This window comes from Saccopteryx leptura, chromosome 4 (genome assembly GCF_036850995.1).
Source record: "Saccopteryx leptura isolate mSacLep1 chromosome 4, mSacLep1_pri_phased_curated, whole genome shotgun sequence".
Lineage (NCBI taxonomy): Eukaryota > Metazoa > Chordata > Mammalia > Chiroptera > Emballonuridae > Saccopteryx > Saccopteryx leptura.
Genome location: NC_089506.1, coordinates 170,478,831 through 170,492,062, shown reverse-complemented (window position 1 = coordinate 170,492,062; position 13,232 = coordinate 170,478,831). Strand labels below are relative to the sequence as shown.

Here is a 13,232-nt window from a genome sequence, read left to right as displayed (position 1 = left end):
ATCAATCATCAGTTTTTCATTGTGGCACTTTAGTTGTTCATTGATTGCTTTCTCATATGTGCCTTGACCGTGGGCCTTCAGCAGACCGAGTAACCCCTTGCTCGAGCCAGCGACCTTGGGTCCAAGCTGGTGAGCTTTGCTCAAACCAGATGAGCCCGCGCTCAAGCTGGTGACCTCAGGGTCTCAAACCTGGGTCCTCGGCATCCCAGTCCGATGCTCTATCTACTGCACCACTGCCTGGTCAGGCTGATCCTTGACTTTTGCCCTTCCTCAGTCTTCAGCAGGACGTCACCTTCAAACCTCTCTACATCGGACACTCCTGCTTCTCTCTTACAAGGATCCTGTGACTAGTGGTTCCCGGGAAGCTTACCCAGGATAGTCTTTCCATCTGAAAATGCTTAAACATTCTTACAAATACCCTTTTGCCATTTAAGGTAACACAGTCATGAGTTTTCAGGTTTAAGACATGGACATCTTTGGCGGCCATTTTCCAGCTTACCACAATAGTCTACCTGAGTATCGGGTTTTAGGTTGACAAATGTTTTTAAAATTCAGCAGGTCATACTGAGACTGACACTGTGTCAGACACCATTCAAGGTGTTGGCAATCTAGTAGTAAATGAAACAAACCAACAACACCCTGCCTAAGGTGTCTACCTCTCCCACTAGACAGCTTTTAAGACGATCTCTTTATCATTTTTGCCCCCTACATTTGCACTACAATGTTTCTAGATATGCAGTTACTTTGTCACCCTCCTGTTCTAGTTAATTTTAGCAACATAACAAACTACCCCAAATTTAGGGACCGCGTGGTTCTGGGGGTGACTGGACTCCATGGGCAGTTCTCCCCTGGGTTCAGATGTGGTTGCCACATGGTGTCTGGAGACAGAGTCACTTTAAAGGCTTTCTTATTTATCAATATATCTGGTGGCTGAATCTGGCTATTGTCCAGGGCTTAGCAGGGACCCACACGCATTCTCTCTGTGTGGCTGCCTCATATTGGAGTGGCTGGTTTGTAAGGGCCAGCTCCAAGAGAGAACTGGGCAAAATATCCCGTTTGAAACTAGCCTCAGAAGTTACTTAGTATCACCTCCACTATGGTCTGTTTACTAGATGTAATTTCTCAGGCCAGACACATGCGAGGGGAGGGGAATTGGACTCCACCTCTTGATGGAATAAATATCCAAGAATTTGCTGACAGCTGAAAACTGTCACACCTACATCTGGAACACTCATCTACTTTCTTTTTAAATACTGTTTTTCTGTCATTTCCTATGTTCTTTTTTTTCTAGAACTCCTTTAAAAGTATGCTGGAGCCTCGGCAGTCATTTATATCTCTCATCGACACTTGTATCTTTTGTATATTTTTACCTCCCCGGTGGGGTTCTCATTAATTTCTCTGTACTCTGTTCCAGTTCATAATTCTCTCTCTCTTCTCAATTTTATCCAGTCTAGAGTTTAACCAGTGCATTGGTTCTATTTCATTGATTACATCTTCTGCTGGCTTTTTTTTTTTCTCATCTACCTATTGTTGTTTGAAACTGCCTATTTTTGTTTCATAATTTCTTATTCTTTAAGGGGACTCTTTTTAAAAAATCTCTTTAAGGATCATAAATGTACTTATTGTGATGTCATTGACTGTCTCCTTTATTTTTCTGTCTTCTCAGGGGAATCCATCCCCCGGTTCATCCTCCTTTCTCTGCAGTCGTACCTCCGTGTCTAGCAGCTTCGTGGTCCCGGGCTCCCAGTCATGGGAGGCTTAAGCCTCCTGTTCCCTAATGATACTGGGCGACTTACAAATTAGGCCTGTGAGGCAGTACATGGCCTGGCAAAATCCAGAGCAGTTTTCACCGTTAATGTGTAAGATTGGGCCCTGCGGTATGCATTTGGACTCCACCTCCAGATATGTCATGGGTCTGGGACTTGAATTTCTCATTGTTGGCCCCTCTGCCCGGTTCTAGGGTTGCTCTCTGGCTTCGTGGGCGGGAGGACTCTTTGTCACTGTTCTCAGGTGGGTGGGGCAGGAAGGGTCCAGGCTTCATGTGGCGGATCAGCCCCACAGCTGACCTGCAGGGGCCACCTCTTCATCTCCTGCGCCCCCCAACCCCGCCATGAACGCTCTCCGCCCTGCTCTCAGTCCCCGTGGCTCACTGCGGCCGCGCCTCCCTCCTCGCCCCCCAACCCCGCCATGAACGCTCTCCGCCCTGCTCTCAGTCCCCGTGGCTCACTGCGGCCGCGCCTCCCTCCTCGCCTCCTCGCTTTATTTTTCACTTCATTTTTGGCATCTGGAGATTTTATTGCGTTTCTTTTAAACTTGGCAGTGGATTTCTGTCTCATTGTTTCTTTTTATGCAGCGTTTCTCTGCATTTTTAATAGGAGTGCCTGTTTATTTCAGCTGGGGCTGTCGTGCTGGAGATTTTCATTTGTTCTGTGTACAGAGAGTTACTCCTCCTGTTTTCAGCCTACTTCTCATTCTTGTCCTTTGTAGTACCTGCCAAAGCAAGACTCTGAACCCTGCCAGCCTTCTTCTGGGGAGATTGGCCACCTCCCTGGTGTATTTTAGAGAATTTGGCTTTCTGAATTCTGTTTCTTTCATCAGGACTCGTCCTTTCACTTTGCCTTTAAGGAATGTGCCCAATTCTTCTTTTTGCTAATGCCCCAACCACATTCTTTTCACCGTTATGGTTTTCATCTTTTTATTCTATACTATTATTTTCACAAGGCATCCAGCGTTGGAAGATAACAGTGCATTTCTTCAGTCTGCCGTCTGAATGAACGGCTCAGTCAAGCTCTCAGCGCTGTGTAAGTTGTTTCTCTCCCTTCCTTTTTGGTCCTAGGTCAGCTTGCTTCTTCATTTCTGATGTCTGCTATCCCCCACTCACTCCTAGCAACGACCTTACCTCTTTTCTCTTAGAGAAACAGAAACTACCAGGTGGAAACCCTTCTAATTCCCATCCTCATTCTCCAGTCTGCAAACTCACCTTACTTTTTTTCTTCTTCTTTTTTAATTAAGAGGAGGGGAGATAGAGAGACAGACTCCTGCATGCGCCAACCAGGATCCACCCAGCAGCCTCCATCTGGGGCTGATGCCCTGCCCATCTGGGGCCATGCTCACAACCAAGCTATTTTTAGCACCTGAAGCAAAGATTCTACAGAGCCATCCTCAGCACCTGGTATGATGTGCCATGCCCTGGACAATGCGTTCAAATGGAGCATGGCTGCAGAAGGGGAAGAGGGAGGAAGAGAGAGGAGAGGGAGGGGCAGGGGGGGAGAAACAAATGGTCTCCTCTCCTATGTGTCCTGACTGGGAATCGAACCCAGAACTTCCATATGCTGTATTGATGCTCTATCACTGAGCCAACTGGCCAGGGTTGCAAACTCAGATTTCTTATTGGCTATCCTTACCTCTCTTCTTTCTCTCCCAGAGCAAAACTGTCCCCTTATTACTGTTTTCCACTGAACCTTAATTTTATTACATCTACAAACACCATACATATTTCAAAATAAGGTCACACTGTGGCTAGAACCTCGACATATCTTTTGGGGGAACACAGTACAACCTGTAATGGTTGAGTGTAAAAGTGAGGATCTAATAACTGTGTTTCTTCCCCTCCTAAGCCTTACTAGGCTGACTACACAACCTGTCGCCTTCATTTCTTTGCATGCATTCATTGGAAGTAAGATGCTCCCAATGGCGAAATCAAAAGGGAAGAAAAGGCTGTTTAACTCAACCAGCTATCCCCTTTTTTCCATGATGGAATCATTCCACTCCCTTCAGCTGGATTTCTTTCCCTGCCTGACAATCATCATTAAAAAATAAAGCGTAGAGTGTTGGCCTGGCGTGTGGATGTCCTGGGTTCCATTCCTAGTCAGGCCACACAGGAGAAGCACCCATCTGCTTCTCCAGTTCTCCCCCCTCTCACTAATCTCTCTCTCCCCCCCCTTCCCCAACCCCTCCCCTGCTTCCTTTCCTACAGCCATGGCTTGACTGAAGTGAGTTGGCCCCAGGCACTGAGGATGGCTCCAAGGCCTCTGCCTCAGGTGCTAAGAACAGTTCAGTTGCTGAGCAATGGGGCAACACCGCAGATGAGCAGAGCATCCTTAGTGGGCTGCCAGGTGGATCCCAATCAGGGCACATGTGGGTGTGGGTGTCTGTCTCCCTGCCTCTCCTCCTCTCACTGAATGAATGAATGAGGCATAAACCAAAATAAATGTTTATCATTGTTTAGTTTTCAAAGCTTTTAAAAAGAAAATGGATATTTGGACTTAGAAATTATTTTAAGCATGTGTGCCTGTGCACAAATACACCGTGGAAAATGACTAGAAGTAAATGTCTCTAGATAGTAAGAAAAAACATAGGTGCTTTTTCTGTTTTCAGTGTCATCTAAATTTTCCATACTGAACATGTTTTGTTATAGTGATTAGTAGTGATTAGAAGAGGAAACATTTTTAAGGCATGGGAAGTTTTAATGAAGTTTTTATAAATTGTGCAGGACAACTTTAATTTTTTTAAAAAGCAAGATGAGGGGGCCAATTTGTATGATAGGAACAAACCACTGCTTGTTTTGTGAATGAGTCAGACACCCTTTAGATTTTGGAGTGGTGTTAACATTGTTAACTATTCAGGACCTAGTCAGACTCTCACAGCAGTAGAAACTGACACCCACCGTCTTCACCAGGGAGGTCTCCCTGGGGCCAGGAAGCTGGCCTGATGGGGAACTGGGCCCCTCCTTCACATACTCCGTCAGGAAGCATCCACACAACACCCAGCTTGGTCTGCGGGGCACCATTCAGGATGGGCCAGTAATCTCTCATCAGCAGTACCATTTAGCTTTGACAGGAGTGTGTTCTCTTTCAAGGTCAGCCCTGTGTCTGGTGTGTTACGAGGACGACACACGTTGCCGTCAACCCACAGTTACTGGAAGCCTCAGCAGGGCGTTAGGCACTTTTTTTTAGCTGTTTCACTATAGAATGCAATTTGCTCCGAGGGAATTTTCCTATTTGGTTTCTAATATGTTGATGAATTATTGAAATTTCAATTACTTTTGGTTCCTAATTTAGCAGGATGGAGACATCCAAGAGACTTAATATAGAAGCTTTCCAGCCGCTTTAGAGAAGGGTTTTCCTGGAAGGATTTGGGCGCTGGGGCTGGCAGGGGTGAGGCTGTGCGCCACCTGTGTCTGGGACTGAAGTGCTATGTGTCCTTGAAAGTCCCTTAGTTAGGTCAGCGCTGCTCAAGATGTGAGCCCCTGACCAGCAGCACCAACATCTCCTGGGAGGTTATTAGACATGCAGATTCCTGAGCTTGGTCCTCATCTCCTCAGCCAGCATCCCTGGGGTGGGACTCCCCTTGGGGCATTCCGGTGCACCTCCGAGTTAGAAAAACACTGCCTTAGCTGTCCTGGTGCTAATTCTTCCCAGAAGAGCCTGCCACCCATTTGTAAGGGCCCATGGGTGCTGTAATCAGTTTGCCCTTTAAGATAGATGTTATCCAGGTGATAACACTGTGACCAAGGTCATGAGAAAGACCAATTTCTGCCAACTATCTTCACTTAGTTGAAACACTTCTCCCTTTGCTACTGAGCCGTAACCATAGAGAAGCAGGATTTGGACATTTAAATTCTGTGCAGGTAAATGTGTGTTCTAAATGTCATTCAAAGGTCTCTGTCTTTCATGTTTATACAAAAGCACTGTTTAGATATTCCTTCCCACTGCCCCAGGGATAATCCCATGTTGAAGTCCCTGGGGAGGAGCTGTGGGTCCGTCTCTGTTCAGCGTGGCCTCGCCTCCTCGCCAGCACAGATCTCTCTTCTGCGCCATGCATATTGAATAACCTGCAGTTATGCAAACATAGCATGTCACCATGATCCCTGTGCTCTTGTGTAAGCTGTTCTCCTAGCCCAGCTCACCCAGCCCTCACCAAAGCCAGCCCCTTACTCCTCTGCTAGGCCCCTGTTCGCTGGGGAGACTGCTCAGTACCATTCCCTCCTCCTCACTTCCCTGAATTCCAGATGGAGTCCCCTTCTCTGCTTCCTACACCACTTCAGATAGACATTTATAGCACTCAGTGTGCAGTGTGTGCAAATTATTTGTGTCTTTCCTTTGAGCCCTGAGTTCCATGAAAACGGAGACTTCATCCTGGCTTCTCCATTTGCAGTGCCCAGGACGGCACCAGGCACGTGAGGCGGAACGAATAAACCACGCCTTAAAGGCGATCATTCCACCTCTGCTGGAAGCTTCCAGTGCCTTTGATAACGTGTTCATCTCATATTTGTGAAAAACAGATGATGCCAGTGGCAGGTCTAGTTAAGGGTGCAGTGACACTTATGTGGACTCAACCAACTTAGCTTTGCAGTGAAGCTGATCCTTTGATGTAAATCCACGTCCTGCCATCCACCCACCTGGCGGTTTTTCTCTTTGGCCAGGGAAACCACCAGCTGTGTCTAAAGGCATCATTATTTCAGGTGCGAGAGCTTCAGACTCGACTCCAGAGCGTGCAGGCCACAGGGCCCTCCAGCCCGGGCCGCCTCACCTCCACCAACCGCCCCGTTAACCCCAGCACTGGGGAGCTGAGCACCAGCAGCAGCAGCAATGACATTCCCATCGCTAAGGTGAGTTTCTGGGGGTGGCGGCACAGCCCTGTCACCGGGAAGCACCGGCCTCCAGCGGGCACGGCTGCTGTACAGGCATGAGATCAGCTCAGATGGCCCCGAGGGGCTTCCCCGGGGTCTCACTCAGGCCTCCCACTGGAGCTGCGGGGGAGAGATAACCCACTAATAGTTTTAAGTCTCTTTCAGCTGCAACCTGGACCCCAGCTCTCATTAATCAGCCAGCTGGAGCGTGTCACACTGACAGTCATTGTGGAGAGAGAGATGTTCTGTCAGGTTCCACAGTACCCAGGGGTAGATGGAGATGTACTCTGAGGACTCGGGGTCAGCCCAGGAGGGCTCTCTGAGTGATGAACCATAGTCTGCCCCTCGTAGGACTGACAGCCCAGCCGGCAGGGAAACAGGTTATGATGGGCAGGCCATGGCAGCTGTGAGAAGTCGCCCCTCCCGCTCTTTGCCACAGCCCCCGCCTGGTATGTTGACTCAGCCCCGGAGAGACAGAGACTGGTCATATGTCTCCTCTCCCCTGGTAGCCGTCTCCACAAGAAGATTCGTTCTCAACCATCAGATTGAGTAAGTTAGGCCAAAACAGTGTTTCTCAACCAGAAGTGATTTTGTTCCCCCCAAGGATATTTGGTTGTGTCTGGTGACGTTTTTCATGGTCACAACTGGAGTGCGACTAGCATCTTGTGGCTAGAGGCCAGGGATGCTGCTACACGTCCTGCAGACACAGAACAGCCCTCCCACACACACAACAAACATGATCCAGCCCCAAATGTCAGTAGTGCTGAGGCTGGAAAGCTCGGGGCTCAATGGATGGTAGAAAAGTTAGACAGTGAGTCATTTTTAACATATTAATCAGTTTAGACACCATGGTTAACCAGTAGCCCTGTATAAACAGTCTAAACAGTTTATCTAGGGTGTAATGTGTCCTTTTTTTTTTTCTTTTGATAATTTGTTGTTTTGCTTTTTCAGATTGCTGAGAGGGTGAAGCTATCGAAGACCAGATCCGAGTCTTCGTCGTCCGATCGACCAGTCCTGGGCTCAGAGATCAGCAGCATTGGGGTATGTGTTCCCGCGAATCCAGGCAGGACAGTTCCCAGTAGAGCTACACAGACAGTGGCTTAGACATGATGGAAGAACTTCCAAAATCTGCCGCCAGTAAACCAGCTAGTTAACATAATAAATCATACTCAGTTTCCTTCCAAAGACATTAAAATATATAGTGGTTTCCACATGGTGAATTGCTTCTTCAGCTTTAAGGGACACTTCTTCCCTCTCCTTGAAGCCATTCAAAAATGATTTAGGTCTAGTTACTGCTTGAACTATCTGCTTTCTCTCCCCCTGCTCCCCAGAGACTGAGGGATTCAGGAAGCTCTAAAACAGCTTCCCCTTTTGCACATCCCTCTTGAAAGGCAGTGTGCTCTCCCATGGGGATGAATGCTGCCTTTGAAGTGCCGCCCAGTGCTGTGACAGACCAGGGCCTTCTAGCCCAGTACCAGAGTGTTCATTTGTAGAGCCTGCGAACTCCTGGGGCTGAGCGCCAATGGACCGTGGAAAGGCAGGAGTTCACATTCCCTGGGGGATACCTTTTAGGATTGGAGGTGAAGTTAGAAGGGCAAGCTGTTTGATCCTCAGGGGTAGAGAGAGCCTGAATAGCACTTTGAAGGCCCTAATTTAGAATTCCACACTGCACAGAAATACCGGGCATCCCGATTCCGTGCCACATCCAAATGTTGGAATTAAAGGAGTCGGCTGCTCTTCTTGGCTATAGCAGTCAGAAACAAGGGCCTGGAGTGACGGGGGTTCAGGACAGGGGAAGGGAGTCCAGACTCTGCTCAGTATCCACAATTGTAGGGACTCAGCAGAGGCATCGTCCCCCAGCAGCGTATATTTGGAGTATGCCGCTGTGTTTTGATCCTGTTTATTATTGCTTTCACAGCACACAGGTAGCTTTTTATATTAGAACCATATTATACGCACTGAGAAAGATCAGGGCAGCCATCTCCTGGTGCCTGGTCCTCAGGAATAGAAGCTTTAAATTGTTTTGCATGCGAAGCATGCTGGGGGGTGAGTGTCCCTGAAGGGACACTGTTCAGCGAGGGTTCATGCTCCCTCCCACAGGTGTCCAGCAGCGTGGCGGAACACCTGGCCCACTCTCTTCAGGACTGCTCCAACATCCAAGAGATCTTCCAGACACTGTACTCACATGGCTCTGCCATCTCTGAAAGCAAAATTCGAGAGTTTGAGGTGGAAACGGAACGGCTAAATAGGTAAGGAGAACCCTGTGTGTGTGAGCGGTGGTGGGCGCTGCCCTCCCCCCCTCTGTAGAGATGGTCAAAGGAGGCGTGTGCGTTGTGACACAGGGACGTCGTCAGGCCGGGCGGGTGGCGTTTCTGCCATCTTACTCATCACAGGATTGTTTACCGCAAGCAGTCAGGGCGGCTTCGTGGGCAGCGGGAGGCCTGGCATTTGAACGCACGGGGCTTTGTACTTAGAAGGACCCACACTAGCTTTACTGCTCTGCTCTCACCATTTTAAATTCTTAATAATTTATGAACAAGGGGCCCCGCCTTCTTATTTGGCACTGTCCCTCGGAAATTGTGTTGTAATTCCCGGAGCTGTTCGTGTAGAATGACAAGAAGGTCAGAGTGACAAGATGGCCACCAAGCGTGCGAGCCTGTGCTATCGAGAGCCACGGAGGAAAAAGTTCCAGGATGCTGAGTCAGCATCCCAGGGGCGCCCAGAGGCACCAGGAATCAGCAAAGGCAATCTGATAGAGACGCTCAGGATTAACTGGGCGTTCTGAGCTTAACCCTTCCTGCTCTGAGGTTACCTAATTTTCGTTGCGACACCTTAGTTTTCATTGATTGCTTTCTCATATGTGCCTTGACCACGGGCCTTCAGCAGACCGAGTAACCAACCCCTTGCTCAAGCCAGCGACCTTGGGTCCAAGCTGGTGAGCTTTATTTATTTATTTAGTTAGTTAGTTAGTTTTGCTTAAGCCAGATGAGCCCGCGCTCAACTTGGCGACCTCAGGGTCTCGAACCTGGGTCCTCCACATCCCAGTCCGACACTCTATCCACTGCACCACCGCCTGGTCAGGTGAGTTTACCTAATTTTGTTTATGCTTTTCACAAATGTACACAGCCCTCAGTTTCTAGATCCTGCCTTACTTACAATAGTTTTACTCTGTAAACCTTACTATATAACAGGTCGGGAACCTATGGCTCATGAGCCAGATGTGGCTCTTTTGATGGCTGCATCTGGCTCACACACAAATCTTTAATGAAAAAAATAATAATGTTAAAAATATAAGACATTCTCATGTATTACAATCCATTCGTTTCCTACTACTCATGTTCATGGTTGCGGTTGGCTGGAGCCAATCACAGCTGTCCTCCGGGACAACACCAAATTTTTATTGGATAATGCGTAAGGTACACGAGTCGTTGTATAGCTCTCACAGAATTACATTTTAAAATATGTGGTGTTCATGGCTCTCTCAGCCAAAAAGGTTCCCGACCCCTGCTATATAACCTTGCATTATGGATTTTTCCCAAGTCTCAGGACAGCCGTAATTTGAGTTTGCCCTCCTGAATCTGGGCAAAGGCCGGCTTGTGGGTCATTTCAGCAATGAAAGACAGCTGCCAAAAAAGCAGAAAAGGACCAGGGCCAAACCATGGTAACCGCTCTGACTCAGAATCTGTTCCTCAGTGGCAGAAAGGACTGTCAAATCTCATCCGAGTATGGCACGGCTGGCTTTACCTACCAATCTTTAATGGAAAAGCATAGTAAGAATTGGAAAGGCTTATGAACTAACCAGGAAGAAATGCAGATCCCACTCCCCATCTACCATTGCTTAATGCCTTTCCCCTTGTGTGTGGCAAACCTGAATAAATTTAATTACTGTGCTAGTCCTTTCTGATTTGAAGCTGTTTAATATAGTGCTTGAGAACTAAGGAAATGTGGCAATCTAGGTCATTTTAAATCTTGAAATTAAACGGTCTCCTTATTAAATCCAAAATACTTAAGAGTGACAATCCTGATGATTACCTTGTAGCAATAAAGAAATAGCCCTCTTAGTATTACAGGCATGAGAGTGCTTAAAAATGGAAGCAGATACGCCCTTTGCAGTTTGATGAAGTCAGATGCCTTCAGACCTTGTTTAGTGAAGATCTCCTCTCTATAGATTCTGAGATTTAACAAGCCTACCGTGTAGTTGAACTTGGGGGAGTCTCCTTTCTCTTCACTTATATGCACCTAGGAGAGACCAAAGAAGGAGGAAATATTTGGTGCTTGTAGCTCACATTGTTGCGGTGTTTAACAGTTTACAAAGGGCTCTCACAGACAACCACTTAGTCATCAACTTGGGAGGGCAGAGTAGTAGTCCCGTTTTGCAAATAAGAAAACAAAAGCTTCCAGAGAGAGTGCCTTGTGCTATTTAATAGCCCTCTCTTCTACCTTACCTCCATTGTCCTCTTTATGATCATAGCTGCAACTACAATGTGGGAGTTTTTAATCTAACAGTATATCTTCATATCTGTTACTTAACTACATATCGCAAAGTTGGAGGCCTATTGCACCTCAAAAAATAACAGCCTTTAACTTTGTGGGGGGGTGCAGGTGTCATACCTACTCAAAAGTGCTTCCTTGTTAAACAAATCTTTGTTAAGCACCTACTGTGTGCTAGGCTATTTGGCATGCAAAGGGAAGTAAAACCAACAAGGTCTCTGCTCTGATGGAACTTATGTTCTGTTAGGGGAGCTAGACAAAAATCAAATAAGATCAGAAGAAAGCTCCAAGTAAATAGAACCCTGTGGTAGAATAACAGGGAAGGTTGATTTTTTGATAGGTGGCCAGGGAAGGCATCTCTGAAGAGGAAATGTTTAAGTTGAGATTTTAAGGGGAAAAAACAGAGCACCCATATGACAAAGTAAGAATTGTCTTATGGGCCAACTTATCAACCTCAAGGCTGGAAAGGGGTTGGTGTGAAGTAGGAACAGTCCAGTGGCCAACTGAACTAAAATAGAGTGAGTAAGAGGAGGAGTTACGTGAGACAAGGTGGCAGAGCCGTCAGGGTTGGGTACGGTATAGATTTGAGGCCTTGGGCAAAGTTTACTCTTTATTCTAAGTGTCACTGAAAGTCATCAAAGGGTTTTAAGTAGAGGAAGAACAGATCTAATATAAAATGTGAAAGACCATTCGTATATGGGGCAAGAGCAGAAGCAGAGAGAACACGCAGGAGACCAGCGTGGCCGAAGTGGAGATGATGAGAAGGGTCAGGGTCAGGATGTGTTTGCTGGTGAAGTCAACTGCAGCTGATTTAGATCTGGGTATGAGAGAAAGGGATGCTTTCACCTGTGTGGCAGTGGCATTGACCAAGACAGAGAAGATAGGGGAAGACAAGTTTTGGGAAAAATCAAAAGTCCTAGTTGGGAGTTTTAAATTTGAGGTGTCAGTGTGACGCCCAAATGAAAAAATCAAGAGACAGCTGGGAGATGGGCACTCAGAAGAGAGGTCCAGGCTGGGGAAATTTAAACGCCTATTAAAGCCATGGTAGGCTCTGGCCGGTTGGCTCAGCAGTAGTGCGTCAACCTGGAGTATGGAAGTCCCAGGTTTAATTCCTGGCCAGGGCACACAGAAATACCCATCTGCTTCTCCACCTCTTCCTCCTCTCCTTCCTCTCTATCTCTCTCTTCCCCTCCCACAGCCAAAGCTCCACTGGAGCAAAGTTGGCCTGGGCGCTGAGGATGGCTCTATGGCCTCTGCCTCAGGCGCTAGAATGGCTCTGATTGCAACAGAGCGACGCCCCAGATGGGCAGAGCATCGCCCCCTGGTGGGCATGCCGGGTGGATCCCAGTCAGGCGCATGTCGGAGTCTGTCTGACTGCCTCCCAACTTCTAACTTCGGAAAAATACAAAAAATAAAAAATAAAGCCATGGGACTAGATAAACATCCCCCCAGGGAGAGAGTGTTGATAGGGCTGCAGACTGAGCCCTGAAGAAAGGCCAACACTCACAGATTTCATAGACGGTTAAGGAGCCAGCAAAGGAGACCATGAAATGGCCTTTAAGGCAAGAAGAAAACCGGTAGAGACCTGTTATGTCCCAAGAGAGGGAGGACATTTTAAGAGGAAAGAGTGGCCCATTAACATAGGTTACCTGAGAAAGCCCCTCAGATGGTTTTAGCCACAAGGAGGTCTGTGAGCTGGGTAAATGGTTTGATCTGATTAGTTGGGGACCAGACATACACAGGAGCAAGTTGAGTAATGAGAAAGTCAGACTGTATCAAGTCTAAATGTGAATAAGGGCAGTAAAGTATGTTCTTGTAACACCTTACATTGAACTGACACTGGATTTGCCTAAGCCTCACAGTTATCTTAGTTATACACTCCCGAGGCATCTCCCATGTAGGTAAATGTCTTTATATTCTGTTCTCAAACATGTGGTTATAAGATTGATTCTCAAGGCAAATGGCTTCGAAGCCTATTAACATTTCAAGTGTCACTTGCATTTGTGTGTGTGAAACCCTCAGTCTCTGTAAGGCCTGGTGGTGAGAGCACTTCAAATGGGTGTGTCCCATGGAGAAAGAATCATTGTACCCGAAGAGTCAGGGTCCTGGG

The 13,232-nt window shown here is 47.3% G+C and overlaps 1 protein-coding gene across 3 annotated transcripts in view; it reads left to right on the top strand.

Moving 5' to 3' along the window:
* MCC (MCC regulator of WNT signaling pathway) overlaps positions 1 to 13,232 on the top strand; it is a 521,764-nt gene that overhangs the window by 445,676 nt on the left and 62,856 nt on the right. For all 3 annotated transcript variants that reach the window (XM_066382027.1, XM_066382028.1, XM_066382029.1), the window contains 3 exons: positions 6,464 to 6,610; positions 7,583 to 7,672; positions 8,732 to 8,880. In XM_066382027.1, coding sequence (XP_066238124.1) covers positions 6,464 to 6,610; positions 7,583 to 7,672; positions 8,732 to 8,880 — 386 coding nt within the window. The remainder of the gene's footprint in view (positions 1 to 6,463; positions 6,611 to 7,582; positions 7,673 to 8,731; positions 8,881 to 13,232) is intronic.